Source organism: Gossypium raimondii, chromosome 11 (genome assembly GCF_025698545.1).
Source record: "Gossypium raimondii isolate GPD5lz chromosome 11, ASM2569854v1, whole genome shotgun sequence".
In the NCBI taxonomy this organism is placed as follows: Eukaryota; Viridiplantae; Streptophyta; class Magnoliopsida; order Malvales; family Malvaceae; genus Gossypium; species Gossypium raimondii.
This window is the reverse complement of record NC_068575.1, coordinates 2,468,538-2,484,197: the sequence shown is the minus strand read 5'-3', so window position 1 is coordinate 2,484,197 and position 15,660 is coordinate 2,468,538. Positions and strand designations below refer to the sequence as shown.

At 32.7% G+C, this 15,660-nt stretch overlaps 2 protein-coding genes across 2 annotated transcripts; one reads left to right on the top strand and one right to left on the bottom strand.

Annotated features, from left to right (window-relative positions):
- Window positions 1-1,020: 1,020 nt before the first annotated feature.
- On the top strand, window positions 1,021-7,307 carry LOC105761583 (uncharacterized). Its single transcript, XM_012579438.2, has 8 exons — window positions 1,021-1,181; window positions 2,713-2,793; window positions 3,530-3,635; window positions 4,091-4,273; window positions 4,947-5,426; window positions 5,664-5,747; window positions 5,847-5,926; window positions 6,880-7,307. Exons 2-7 carry the CDS (start codon window positions 2,746-2,748, stop codon window positions 5,909-5,911), a joined length of 966 nt encoding a protein of 321 aa, XP_012434892.1. The 5' UTR covers window positions 1,021-1,181; window positions 2,713-2,745; the 3' UTR covers window positions 5,912-5,926; window positions 6,880-7,307.
- A 1,058-nt stretch (window positions 7,308-8,365) lies between these two features.
- LOC105761584 (cystathionine beta-lyase, chloroplastic) lies at window positions 8,366-15,133 on the bottom strand. The gene is made up of 13 exons (XM_012579441.2): window positions 14,969-15,133; window positions 14,362-14,532; window positions 14,157-14,270; window positions 13,551-13,621; window positions 13,328-13,419; window positions 12,912-12,999; window positions 12,688-12,799; window positions 11,915-12,011; window positions 11,729-11,810; window positions 10,370-10,487; window positions 9,490-9,597; window positions 9,301-9,403; window positions 8,366-8,731 (listed from the first exon to the last, which is right to left on the bottom strand). Exons 1-13 carry the CDS (start codon window positions 15,032-15,034, stop codon window positions 8,556-8,558), a joined length of 1,398 nt encoding a protein of 465 aa, XP_012434895.1. The 5' UTR covers window positions 15,035-15,133; the 3' UTR covers window positions 8,366-8,555.
- Between the last annotated feature and the right edge of the window lie 527 nt (window positions 15,134-15,660).

Here is a 15,660-nt window from a genome sequence, read left to right as displayed (position 1 = left end):
AAAATTGTAAATGTATTTAAAATATAATTTAAAGTTGACAAATTTGATTAGTTCGGGCTTGATTTTGTAAAACCGAAATCGACCTCATTCAATTAAATTCATCTACTTTCGAAACCAAATTAACTAAACTCAATTTAGAAAATTACAGTCAATTGATTTGATCGATTTGACTGGTTGGGCATGACATTTCTTTTATAAGTAAATGTCTCATTTGGTACCAAAGTCAAATGAAATTATGTGGTCTAATGAATGTTGAACACGTATGCTCTAATAGAAAAACATAATTTGAGACAAATAAAAAAAGAAACTTTAGTACCAAAATTAACGTTGAAGCCAAACTCAAGTACTAATTTGGGACAAAAAAACTTGAAGTATCAAATTGAAAAAATATTCTGATACCAAAGTGAACATTGAAGCCAAACTCAAATACCAAATTAGAACAAAAAAAACCTCATATACCAAATTGAATATTGAAGCCAAACTTAAGTATCAAATAGTATATTAACCCTTATTCTGCAGTCAATGTACATGAGAGGTCCCTCTATTATAAGGGTCCGACCAAACTAGTCCCTTTACCATTAAATGGATTAATTTAGTCCTTATACTATTAAAATGAATCAAATAAGGCTAAATTAGAATAGAGTTAATATTTTTAAAGTTGCTGTGGTTCTATAAATAAAATATTTTGTTTGGAATTGAACTATAATTGAAAAATAATTTCCATGATATTTTTTATACCATAAATGTTAACTCTATTACAATTTGGATTTATTTAATTCTTTTTAGTAGTATAGGGACTAAATTGATCCATTTAACAATAAAAGGGACTAATTTGATTCAGTTCATATAATGCAAGGACCTCCCAGGTATTTTAATCCTTTTCTGCACACCCTAATCTTAGGTGGGTATCGCCTGACATATATAACAACAACGCTGTGCCGTTTTTTTTTTATATTTATTTATTTTATTTAAAAAAGAAGGTAAGTGTCTATAAATACAAAATTTTCTCCCATCACTGTCTCCACTGGATTTTCATTTTTTTAATGCAATAAATAATAAATAATTAAATAAACCACCACCTTTTTCTCTGATCTTCTTTATTTTCTCTTTTTTTCTTCTTTTTTTTTGCCTTTTAATTTTCCAGGTTACCCTGCTTTGTACGAATCGGCTGAAACTCGAAGGTCAGTGAAAATCCTCTTTATTTATTTGTTTATTTTTTCAATTTTTTCTCTACGAAATTTTACAATTTTTTTGAAAACGTATCCGGTAGGTATCATATCATACAAATCCGTGTTTCTTTTGCATGCCGCGGTGAATCGAAACGGAATTAATTTTTCAAATTTTTGTTATATTTTGTGTTATTTTCCCCTTTGTTTTGCGTTGGTGATCGTCTTTTTTTTCCTGATTTAAATGAAAAGAGAGAGAGAGAGAGAAAAGGATGAGGAATTGTTGATTTTTTAAATTATGTTGTTTCGTGTTGATCACTGGTTTAAACTTGTTGTGTTCGGTGAAATTAGATGAATTTGAGGCAGTATAATCTTTTGTTTTAATCGAATCTTGTGTTTGCATGATCATATAGTCGAGTTTTGTCAAAGTTTTCCCCCCTTATTTGATAAATTTGATGTTCTATTATTGGAAAAAAAATGATTAGGAAAATGAAAGATGAATAATTGTAGAAAATTCTTTAATTCCGCTGTTTCATGCTGATCACTGCTTTAAATTAGTAGTGCTAGATTAAATTAGATGACTTTGAGGCAATTTAATCTCTTGTTTTGATCTAATGTTGTGTTTGCATGATCGTATAATCGAGTTTTGTTTGTCAATGTTCTTTTTCCCCTTATTTGATAAATTTGTGGTTCTATTATTGGAAAACAAATTGATTAGGAAAATGAAAAGATTAATAATTGTAGAAAATTCTTTAATTACGTTGTTTCATGCTGATCACTGCTTTAAATTAGTAGTGCTAGATGAAATTAGATAACTTTGAGGCAATTTAATCTCTTATTTTAATTGAACCCAAGTTTTGTTTGTCAAGTTATTTTTTCCTTATTTAATAATTTTGCTGTTAAATTATTGATGAAAAATTTATCAGTAAAAGAGAAGATGAATAATTGTTGAAATTTTTTAGTTATGTTGTTTCATGTGGATCACTGCTTTAAACTCGTAGTGTTTTATGAAATTAAGTGACTTTGAGGTGATTTAATCTATTGTTTTAACTGAATCTTGTGTTTGCATGATCAAATAATCAAGTTTTGTTTGTAAAGTTTTTTTTTTGCTTGATAATTTTGATGTTAAATTATTGATGAAAATTTGATCAGGAAAAGAAAAGATTAATAGTTGTTGAGAATTCTTTGTTATATTGTTTCATGTTGGTCACTGCTTTAAACTTGGTAGTGTTAGATGAAATTAGATAACTTCGAGGCAATTACATCTCTTGTTTTAATCTAATCATCTGTTTGCATGATCATATAATCAAGTTCTTGTCTGCCAAGTTAAATTTTTTTCTTAATTGTTGTTAAATTATTGATGAAAAATTGAGCAAGAGTGAATTGTATAAGGATATTAATTTACTTATGCTTGAATATGTATATTTTTGTATTTGTTGTCAAATTGTGTTTGTTTTCAGGTATGGTGCTGCATGCAAGGTTGCCTGATTTGTTGTTTTGGTAATCTTGGGAAGATAGTTTATAATTATTGGTATATATGTGTTAGGTTAATATCTTCGTTTGGTACTTCGAATAAAGGATGTCTACTGGAGATGTTAAAAGGGTTTCGCGTCAGGATATACAGTTGGTAAGATGTTGACCTTGCTTCTTTCAGTTAAAGAACGATCATGTCCAGTAAACTGTATGTTATGCATTAATTTTGTCATGCATATAAATTTCCATATTAATTATGTCGCTATCCTTGTTCCTTTTATATGTCTTGCTAAAATTATTACTTTATGTTGGGCAGATGCGGTTGTTATGTTGATGTGTTTGTTTTGTTAGTAATTCACATTTTTGAGAACTTTTCAATGTTTTTACGAATTTAAAATTCTGAAGCTGTATATAAGAATGAGCTATTTGCTAGAAATAATGTGAAGCAGAAAAAATGTCTGGTAAGTTAATAAAATTATATAAGTGTAAAGCAAAATTGTAGGTTAATATATTGAAGTTGTGGAATCTACCTTTGATTTATGGAACTGGTCCTTGTTTAGATCCGATACTAGTATAATCTATCATCATTAACAAACCTTTTTAAGAGCAGTGAAATATAGCTTATTTATACTATGAAGTGGAGAGATACAAAAGATAAAAGGAGAAACAGCACAAACTGCATAAAATTATTCCTTTTTGTTCCCGTCGCAAAATTAAGATGTATATCTAAGATGCAATTAGTTCTACATGGCTGACTGCTGGTCATCCTTTGTTTGTGTGTTCATTAAGGTGCTTCTACAGTCTTAGATTTGTTTGACTTGTAGGCTCTGAGAGGTATATGATGCCCACAATGGCTAAAGGTGTTTTTGCTCTGACATGTGTGACTTCAGGTTCAAAACCTTATAGAACGATGTCTTCAACTCTACATGACGCAGAAGGAAGTTGTGGAAACTCTGCTGGCTCAGGCCAAAATTGAGCCTGGTTTTACTGAACTTGGTAATAGTCAGTTTAAATATTTTATTTTATCATAACATCCACATTTTTCCTGATTGTCTGTCCTTATGAAACACCCCTAACCTGATAGATGCATGTATTATAAATTATTTATTAGAAAAATTATAAGAAAAGATAGACTAAACCCATGCTCTAGCTTTGCGTTCTATCTGCCATGGGGGATCAGGGATGTCAATATGGTACCCATATCTCACATAGATTTGTCTTCCCCTTGTAAAAACCCATTTTGAGAGAACCCTATAGACTGGGCAGTCCAAATCCCCCTAATTTGGAACCTAGCTTTAACTTATTGTTGGGTAAGGACCATTGTGTTGGTAAACTGACAGGTATTGTTGCTGATCATGACTTCATGAGGTTTTTCCAATATTTTACAGTCATTACATGACATTAGTTTTTTTATTTATAACTTCCTTTCACAAATACCTCATGCTTTTCAGTTTGGCAAAAGCTTGAAGAAGAGAATAGAGAATTCTTCCAGGCTTATTATCTGAGACTTATGGTGAAGCAACAAATAGTGGAATTCAACAAGCTGCTTGAGCAACAAGTTCGATTGATGAGTCAGATTCGTTCAGCTGGAGTTTCCTCAATCTCTAATTCTAATGGACCTCAAATGCCACTGAGTAACATTTCTTTTTGCCCTATTGAACATGTTATTGACATTTTAGTTTGATGCATGGGCATGCCCCAATTTGTTGAATTAGCAATTTCCTAGCACACTTTATTCTGTTGAGATTTGATTTGTTAAACAATCATTTTACATGTTTCTAGAAGTAAAGTTTGAGAGTAGTTCCTTTATGATCTTTTTATGTTAGTATTAATGTGGAGACAAAGATTGAGGGTAGTTTGTTTAGGTTCTATTTATGTTGGTATACGAGGCTTGTCTAATTTTTTCTTAAACTGAGTGTTGACAATAGGCTTGAAGACTTTCATTTTAACTTCCTCTGTATGAGTAACTATGTGGAAATTGGATACAGGCAGGAGTAGACATCAGGGTGATTACTTCTTTTGCACTTATTTCCATATCTGATTCTGATACCAATTGCCGGAAAACATATTGCCTTTGCGCACTGTTTTTTGGTCTGATGACTTCCCCAATCTTCCTTTGTCTTTCTTGCATTTTTCATTGATTTTTGAGAATGTAGCAATCCATTTTTAATTTGATAGATTACTAGAGGTGGCAGGTGTTATAAATAGTTAATACTATTGCCAATACTTGAGTTTTCCTAGGTTTAGTTTAGATGCTGACAATCTCCTTTCTTTCTTTTTGACGACTAATTTAGCTTTCTCTTATAGTGCCCCAGAACTCATCCTGCTATGCCCCAGAGAACACAGGACCAGCTCTGAAGCAGGAGAACATGCACCATCCCATGGACTCCAGTTTGCCTAATGTATTCACCAATGGTAGTTCGGCATTGCATGCTGGAATTCATCCTCCCATTGAGCTGGCTAGCCATGCAAGCAGGATTGATGCCCCTCAAGGCATGCTCTCAACACAGAATTCAAACATGGGTCTGATGCAAGGAATGAATGGGAAAATGATAAAACCTGAAGCTGGTTATTCGAGCGGTGCTCCTTACATGTTTGGCGCTGAGAGCAATGTTCTGGAGGCACGTCCAACAATTGGGGATACGTCTTTCAGTACTGTAGAATCAAGCACTCAACCACTGAATGAACCACTTCTGGATGCCGACATTTCTTCATTTGGATTTTTAGGCCAGATCCCTCGTAATTTCAGTCTTTCTGATCTTACAGCTGATTTTTCTCAGAGTTCAGGTTTATTTCTCTCTGTCGGTTTGTGTGGGGACATGCATGTTCACCATGCCACATATACATATATTTGTCTGCATGCAAGCATGTGTTTGTGAATCGACGTCTTGGTTGTGAGTCTATTTTAAAATTAGCTAAGCAAGTTTTTGGCCCAGTTAGCATTAGTTAAGAGGTTAGATATACATTATCCAAGAAAGAAATCTATATAAACATTCTTTTGGAGTAACCTCTTTATAATACCAGATATACTGGAGAGCTACCCCCGGTCACCTTTCTTAGCGCCTGATAATGAAACATTTCTGGATTCTCGTGAAAGAGAGCATCAAGGTGAACCTTGTCATCTTCTCCTAGTTGAAAGAACTATATACTGAAGTTTCTTGATTCTGATTTATGAAGATCTTGACAATTTTTGTCTTTGGCTTATAGGCGACAACAAAAGGTTGGACACCATATCAGAGGGATTGAGTTATGACGATTTTCGAAGCGAATAGCTCTACGTGTTGATGGTATTTGCTTTACAAATATTTACTTTATATTTTCATTTATCTGCTGTGCTATTACTTGTTTTGGAATTTACTTTCCCATTCTTTTGAGACTAGTTTTTGCGGTTGCTAAGATTCTTTTCTGCCACCATTATGTGTTTTCTCAGTTTTATTTAATTTGTCTATAAAATTTTCTTTTATGTAGGCACTAATTTGTCAATAGACTTTATCCCATGAAACCCATTTCCTAATGAGTAAGGTCCAAGGTGTTCAAGTTCCAGGCAGGCCTATTTTACTGTTTTAAAATAATAAATATAATTCTATATTAATATTTATATATTTTTATAATTAAATCAAATAAAAATATTTTTTGTTCTTAAAACTTTAAAACAAGTCATTTGGGCAGGTTGGGTTGAGCTGGCTCGGGCTCAAGCCTGAGTTTTCATAGAACCAGGCCTTGAACCGGCTCTTGGCTCTTGAACACCTCTACGTAAGGACCCATCTTTTATTAAGAAGAAAACAACCAAGGCTTACTCTAATAGTTTTTACTACTCCTTAGGTGTGATAGGGTCTAAAGTTAATCTCCCCTACCCCTTTGCCCCTTGAACTATAGCTTAATGTAACATGTAGACCTGTCCATGAGCTGTGTTGGACTGGCAGCCCGTTTTACTATTCAAAAAGATATAAAATTCTTTTTATAATTAAATTGAAATAAAAAGAATATTTTATTATTAATAATAATTCATGCTGTGTTCAGCCATATACGGATTGGGTTTATCACACTGGACGGGTTGCCCGACTCTTTGATAGGTTTAGTCATAAGTATTAAATGCAAAAAAAGAAAAAGAAAGAAAAAACTAGTATGAAAGTACAATCATTAATTTTGTGTGATCAAACTTTTCTTCCTTGGCATTTTTATTTTACTCCGCGGACTGTAATCACTCACAATGCCGTCATCGTGCCATGTATTACTTCAGGTACAACTGCTCTCCTTTGTAATAAAAAGGGGATTTTGTATATATAGCATTTTAGGAAGTCATCAAATTCAATGGTTGATGGATAGAAGGATTTCACTGACATCTTTGGTAGCGATGGATAGCATGGTTCGGAGAGGGAAACTGAGTTCTAAAAATAAGTTCGAATGAAACATACAGTTTTTGTTTATTTTGGTGCCAATTGGAGTCCGTGGAAGCGGCCGCGTTGCCATAGAATCTGTTGGCACTCTTAGTGTGTCCTTTGCTTATGGTGGTTTTATTGACAGGTAATTAGGGATTGATACATTTGTTTGCTATTTATAACTTATGCATTGTGGAATCATATTTAATGTTTTATGTTGTTTTGTGGAGTTTAATGCAAGTTTGTGACTCAATTTGGTGCAGAAATATGCATATTGGATGGTTTTATATATTCTGGTTTTACATTTGTTTTGTTGGTATTACTTTAAATATGTGGTCAAATTATGGTGCCAGTTCTGTACTTTGGAGAAGTTCGAAATTTAGTCCACCCTACTTCAACATTTTAGTTAATTTTTTTGGTCAAATCATTGGACGGTTAATTTTGCTTATGAAGTTGGTATGGTTGCATGGATGTATTGATTGACAAATTTATGGCATAGACGTATTTATGTCAAATTTTAATGAATTGAAGAAAATATTATTAATGATTAATTTTAAGTACAATGACACAGTCTGAGTATATTTTAATCTAAATTGTCTTCTTAATTCTTTAAGAGTGGTTTCACATTCACCCTCAATCGTCTGTAAGACTCTATAACATTATGCTGTGCAACTTGGGACTCTCAATCAATCCATTAAAGACCTTTGAGAAATAAAGAAGAAATCGTTAAAAAGTTGGGAAACAAATAAAATCACAACAGTCTATATGAAGCATCTGGGGATAATGCTCTGAAGTTATGATGTCACTTTTATTTTCTATACACATGAAGAATTATTAAACTCATATTCATAGAACATGAATCGTTCAACCATTGGTCAATATCAAGTTTGGATGTAATTATGCAACGACTTTTATCCTGGGTCATGGATTAGTTCTACTCCTGTAACACTTTCACATTATGTTTGTTTTTTGGACTTTGACACTGTAACTCAACCTTCACTATTACAATTCTATTACCTAATAATTTTATAACTAAATAACTATTAAATATAGGTTCAAATATAACTTAAGTTCTGTACTCTTCACAAATTTGAAATTTAATCATTATATTTTTATTTTCAAGAATTTAACCCTTTATTTTTAAATTTCAAAATTAAGTTCAATTGTTAACATTGTTAATTTTTTCGTTAAATTCATTAATGTGACATTTTGAAATACAAAACACACACTTAATAGTCCTATAACTAAATTTAATGGTTGAATTTGATTTTGAAATCTAGAGAGGAAAAAATTCAAATTTACAAAAAGTAATGACTTAAATGTACTAAGCACTTAATAACGACATAATTTTAGCTAAATGGCATGATCTTTAATATAAATCAATTACATAATAACATTTTTTTTAAAATATTAAAATTTCAAAGTTAGCCATGATTATTAATGTATATTAATCTCTCATTTGTTAACTCAATAATTGTACAAACCAAAACAGTTTAAAAGACTAATCAAATACATCATCTAGCAAGCAAGACAGCAACTACAGAGGGCCAGTTCTGAGGGCATTGTCCAAATCCGCAATGAGATCCTCTACATCCTCGATTCCAACTGATAAACGAACAAGATCTTCGGTTAGACCTCGAGCCTCACGGACTGCACTCGGAATACTTGCATGGGACATGAAGCACGGCAGGCTTATGAGAGATTTCACGCTCCCTATTAAATCAATCACAATCACATATTGAGTTTCAATCATCACCAAAAGGGTTCAACAAGTTCAACAATCTGAATATTCGATAGCGATCAATCTACCTAAATGTTACTTGCCGCTAATATCGACTATCTTATGGCTTATTTTGCAGAGCAATGACAACTCAGTAATCTTATCTGACAGCTAACCTAGCATTATATGATTCAAAGTAACCGAAGACGATGTAAAATACAAAAATATTAAACATGAAAGCATGCATATTATATAATAGGTAAAAGAATATCTCTAGCAGAAACAATATTTCGTTCTTCCGTTAAAATTTAAGACTGATGTAACACTTCTGCACTACGAAAACTAAACCTTTAATTTACTTCTAAGATTCGTCTACATGGGGGTTTTTTTTTTTTTTTTTCGTTTTCTTCCTTTTCAAGAAATAGAATCTATTAAGGCAAGTGATACGAATTCTGTTACAGAAGATATTCCAAAAGTTCAGATTGATGACTAAAAGGTAATCAGTACTGAAAGTTCAATTATGCATTTATATGTTATAAAAGAACATAGATGGTGTCGTTACCGAAACTAACTGTTATGCTGAAGTATTTAGTCGTCTCAACAACATGCTTCGAGAGTGCCAGAGAACCTGTCAAAAAACTAAGTACAGATCCTGCGCCCTTTGCCTACAAGAGTGAGATTAGGGTATTTAATGCTAAGGATATTAAAGACAAGGATGTTGAAATTGGAATTTATATCTATCAATAAATACCTGAGAATAGTGTAAATCACGTCCAAGGTGATTAGGAAGACCAGCGTAGTTAACTTTCTTCACTCGTGGATGGGAAGAAAGGAACTCGGCTATCTTCTGTGCATTTTCCTGTAGGAGATTCAGAAACCTTAGTTTCATGTTTGAAGTCAAGCAAATTTCAACCATAGAAACTATGGGGAAAATTGGACCTGTAAATTTGGACCCAAACCCAAAAACCAACCTGATTAACATGAATCCAAACCCAACCCAATCCAATTCAACCATAAAAAGTCAACAACCAGAATCCACTTAACTCAAAAGTGACCTAAGCCAAAAATGACCCGAACTCACAACCCGAGATGACACGGCCGGAAAACCAAATGGGTAAACTCAAATGATACGATCCCGAAGTGACCTGAATCTAAAAGGACTCAGAAAACTTTAAAACCAAAATAGACGTGATACAAATTAATCCAATCCAATCCCATCCAAAACCAATCCGTCCAGTTGACAAGCCTAGAAAAAAATAGCCAGATAGAAGATCGTTAAAAGGCAGAATAGGAACTTGAAAACTCTTCAGTAGATGATCACTGAAAAGGTAACATCAACACACAATTAACGGTGACAGAAAATATGTCTAATTTGTTAAAGTACAAATCAGAACATATAATCAATGGGATACGCTAGTGGAAGAGGTCAATCTCAACACCCCTCTTTCTCCAAATCAAGGCCATACGTAGTGTTGTATAAGAATAGACTAAATGATATCTCTAGGCTATTCTACTTCCCCAAGTCCCACATGAAGCACATTGCATATAACGAACAAAAGATAGCAACATTCAATCAAACATATACTTCAAAAATTACGTGCAGGAATAAAAGTATATATCTAAAGCATTACCTGTTGCTTTTCAACACGTAAAGCCATGGTCTTGATGCCTCTTAAACAGACCCAACAGTCAAAAGGAGCTAAACCAGAGCCAACTGCGTTTTGTAGGAAATACAACTCCTTTGCCAAGCTAGTAGTTAACAAAAGAAAAGATCTCAAAATTAGGAAGGTAACAATAAGGAAATATGACCGATAAAAGTTAATTATAATAGTGGAGGTTAAATCCTTAGTAGAAGAATAGGAAGAGTGATGATAACTACTGATAAGAAAAGTGCATACAAAGAGACCCATTTCTCTTCCTAAGAGCATTCTTAGGTGTATAATTCATGGAAAAATAGTAGAACTGTTGAATTTAAAAAAAAGAAGAAGAAAGGAATTCAGGGACACAAATTCAAAAGATCTAGAAGTTTTTGGCCATATATGTAATACAAGATTAATTTTTTAAATAACAGAAGCAAGACTTTACCATTCTTACGAGCTGTGAGCAGAAAAAAGAGAGACTACAGAAGCAAAAGATGAGTCACCAATTATGCAGAATGTGGGAAATTTAGAATTCTTTATGCCTTCACCCTTTCTTGTATTTATTAAAAAAAAAAAAAGCTTGTATGAAATCTGAAAAAAGGGGACAGTTGTGAAAAGATTGTCTGGTTTAGACAAAACTGTTGCAGAGGTTCCAGCTAAGTGTTAGCACGAATGTGAGAAGATTAGTTCTTCAAAATTCAAGAAATAGCTACTTAGGGCCACCCTCTAATCTTATAAAACTTAATTAGATAGAATGGCATCAAAGAAAGCAACTGAAACTGTGTAAATCCTATACTAGAAACCTAGCACTTTAAACCACAGGTAAAATATATAGATAAATAGCAATTGATCCAGTATAAAATACATATAAAACTAATATACAATCAATCCCCCAAAGATTTATCTAGAAAAGCAACAATTATTTCACAATGAAAGTTTAAATGATTCTATCTTGGTTCTTTTCTACTCCAAAGACCTCGATCAAGAAGTCTGAGAAACAATATTGAAGTTGGGGTATAAGTCTTCCAACCAAAACTCTAGGAAATCATATCATTCTCCCAGGCTTCCTCCACTTGGAAGTTTGACGTTCAGTGTCTTAACCCTCAATTTACTTAGGGCCTTGTCTCATTACCCTTTTCGTAAACAAGTTGAAAAGAAGCATGTAGGGGTAAAAAATAAGAGTAAATAAGATCAAGCAAATATTTGTCCATGTGAAAGTAGAAAGATTAGGTGATGGTTATAAATACTTCAAATCATCAAATATTAATGGATCTTTAAATTTATATTATAAATTTTAAAATAGGTATCATATCCAATAACAAAACAACTGCATGAGAAAGGAGCTAATACCTCTCTCCTTTAACAGCAAGCACGCCTGCCATGAGGTCACTATGCCCAGCTATAAATTTAGTAGCTGAATGCATGACAATGTCTGAAACAAAATCAACCAATCAAAATTACCAATAATCTGAACCATAATATCCTACTTGCTTAAAAATTTAGAACTGAACCCAAAGATATGTATATTGTTGATACCTGCTCCAAGTTCCAATGGCCTTGACAATACTGGGGTCATAATACTGTTGTCCACCAACAAAATGGCCCCATGGGTATGAGCCATTTCTGCAATTCTCTGAAAATTACACAAACAGGAAAGAAAAAAAGGTTAAGTGGTATTATTCCACATCCGTTATGTATTGGGTCTCCCTTTTTTTTCCCTGATAATTTTGGGTTTCTTCACTTATTACCAATTGGTTTTAAGTTAGATGCTAATAACGTATCAGAAGATAGGCTCAATTATGTTCTAACTGCCTAATACCATTTGAGGCTTGTGAGCTACATGTAAGGGGGAATGTTGAATGGTGTTTTGAGCAACACATGAGGGGGAGTGTTATGCGGTGTTATCCCACGTATTAAGTATCTGGTTTCCTGTGGTCTTATACTAAAGTTGGGCCTCTCCACTTGGTTTTAGGTTGGATGCTTAACAAAAAGCATTTTGCTATTAGAGCTAAAATGCATCACCTGTAATTATGATTTCAACAATGAAATAACAAACTCAAATACCTAATTGCACACATGTATAACCATAACAAAAATGATCCAGCATATATTAACTGACAATAGATTTAAATCATGCACACTTCTGTATCCTGTCTTGTGCAGAAAACATCTATGCATTATTATATCAATGTATCTTAGCAAAATGTCAAATTAACGTGTATCTAACAACTGAAATTGTAAGACTAACAAAATCCAAACATTCTGGTCAATGAAAAGATATATGACTAGAAAAAAGAAAAATGTCTCACACGAATATCGGCAATTTGTTGTCGAGGATTGGTAGGGCTCTCCAGCCACACAAGCTTTGTCTTGGGGCCAATAACTTTTGCAACTTCACTTAGATCACTAGTGTTTACTCGTCTAAACATTTGAAGCAATTTATATCAGATTTCTATAGCGCTAGGATCAGAGTGAACAGAAGAAGACAATATACAGTAGGATCACAGTGCACAAAATAAGAGAATATACTAACTTTACCACAACTCCAGATCTTGGAGTTACTTTAGATAATAAACGATCTGAGCCACCATAGATGTCATCTCCAGCAACAATTTCTTGGCCTAAAAGAAGAGAAAGAACAATATTATTAAGGTTTTCTTAAAGTGCATGTAAGGAATTAGAGGCTTTACAGAAATAAACTACAGACTTGAATCAGTAAGCATAGGAAAAACATGAATGGAGCAAGGACAATGAGAAAAAAGGAATAAAATCTTTTATAACAATGCTACAAACAGTAAAAGGGCAACAAGTGGATTGAAAAATTGTCATGCTGATGGCAAAAAACCATCAAACTAGTCTCAATTTATTGAAAAAAAAATTATAAGCATTATAAACTCAAACGACATGTACTTTAAAAGGAAACAGAAAAAGTGATAAAAAATAGAGTACCAGTTCCAACAAGATTAGCAACGGCAGACAAAGCAGCCATTCCACTGGTAAAGCAAAATGCTCGATCTGCCTTCTCAAGCTTTGCCAAGAGCCTACAAGATAAAGATAAGCACATCTTAATACACCAGAAAAGTACATTGTAGAAGCTAAAAAGGTTGGTATCACTGATGATAGATAGAAGGCCTTCAACCATGAAATGCTAATTAAAGTATAGAAATTACACCTTTCCAGGACATCCCGCGTAGGGTTTCCACTCCTAGTATAATCATAAGGCCCATTTTCAGTTGCCGAAGGCTTCAAAACAAAGTATAGAAAATGCTAATTAAAGTCTGACCTCAGTGAGATGCCAGATTTAGGCAAGAAATAGATAATAAGCATTCATGTCTGGCTGTATATGAGTATGTAAGTGTTAACTCTTGTCTGCATATATTTTGATTATTTTTTGGATTTTCCATATAAACTATAAAGTAATATGTATCTGATGATGAAAAAAAAAACAATAACTGATGCCAGAATGAAAGCTACATATCAAAACTACTGAGATTCAATGCAGGAGCCAGATCAATCTTGGATATGCATAATCCCAGTTAATATTATTCATGGTTCAACATGCTATCCTCAGAATTGACACAATATGGGGAATTTCAGTATATGATCAAACTACAAAGCTTATTGCAAGCAAAGCATTAAACCAAGCAAAATCATATAAACTATTAAATGCTAAACCTTAGAAATTCAGAAATTTCTTAAATTTTCTTTCCCAAAGTGTTGTATGTAGATAAACAACTGGTAAAAGATACTGCAAACCAACATATTTCAGTAAGGTTACCTGCTTAAATGTAGCTGTTTGGTAAAGAGGTGTGCTCATTGCACCATAAGGATCAAAATTACTATCAAAATTCATCAATAAAGTCGAAATGCTAGGGTCTTCCTCGTTGACATCCTGTTTTGCAACGTAAGAGAAAAAGTAAATATAATAACAATTGCAGACACCAGTATAACCACCCTTTAGAACATAAAAGAATGATACAAACCAATTGAGCATCTGTAACAGAATCAGCCAAAACTGAAGCACTAACATCCATGTCTCTGTGCCCTAAACAATTCAATCTGAATTGCTTTGTGGACAACTTTAGCTTTCCCTCTAAACTTAATTCCTTCTTAACCTGAAAACTTCTTGGGAAATAATTTTCTAGCAAAGAACCCTACATAAATAACAAACAGAATAATGTTTTCCATTCCATTAATTCAGCTATTTACAAAAGCTCCATTTAAATATCAATTCTGTTACTTTAATGTTTGCTTTTGAAATTATTTTAAATAAAAAATTTAAAAAATCAATTTAATTATTATAAAAATGTTATTATTCGTTTTTTTCGTAACAGTTTTGAAAGCTCAGTAGAATTCAATTACAGTAGCACTTTCTTTCACTTTATCTAAAATTCACTTCATCGACATTAGAATAGCTCAAATCATAACAGCCTTAACCAGGCATTATCAGAAATCTATATGGGAAGAAAAAAATCCCACTAAAACAAGCAGTTTCGTATATTTTAAAACACACACTTATCATTTTGAAAGGAAAAATTACGGATACAATCGAAAAAACAAATAGAAAGAAAGGCCAAAGAAAGAGTTTACGCAGTGGCGGGTAGGATCAGAGTAGAGAGAGGAAGCGAGAGGCTTGAGAGTGGGCGTTGATGCCATTTCTGATCTCCCAAATCAACTGCGGATGATTATATTTTAAAACTGTTTTAGGCTGTATGAGCTTTTCCAGTGCCGCCAGTTAACTACAACTTATAATAGGGTTAATTCCACTCGGTAACCATGCAAATTGTCAAATTTTATTTTAGTATTTAAATTTAGAAACCATTTTAGATAACATTATGTAAAAAAAATAGGGTAAATTACAATAATAGTCACCTAATTATTAGTATTTTTGTCACCTATATAAAAAGTTATAAAATGGTCATTTAACTATTAGTAAATTTTTTTGTCACCTAACTATGAAAAGTTATAAAATGATTATCAATTATTCAATTTTGTCTTTTTTGGTGACCAACGAGTTAAAAGTAACAATAAAAACACCTAAAAATCTAAGGTAGCTGGGTGGCCAAAAAAGGTAAAATTAAATAGTCGAGTAATCATTTTGTTATTTTTCGTAGTTGGATAACCAAAAGAGAAATTTACTAATAGTTGATGATCATTTTATAACTTTTCATAGTCGAATGACCAAAAAAATAATTTAATGAATATTAATGTAGCTTACCCAAAAATATATTTATAATTTTTTCTTTAAATAAAGTGAGGATTTGGTTGAAATTGTTAACTAA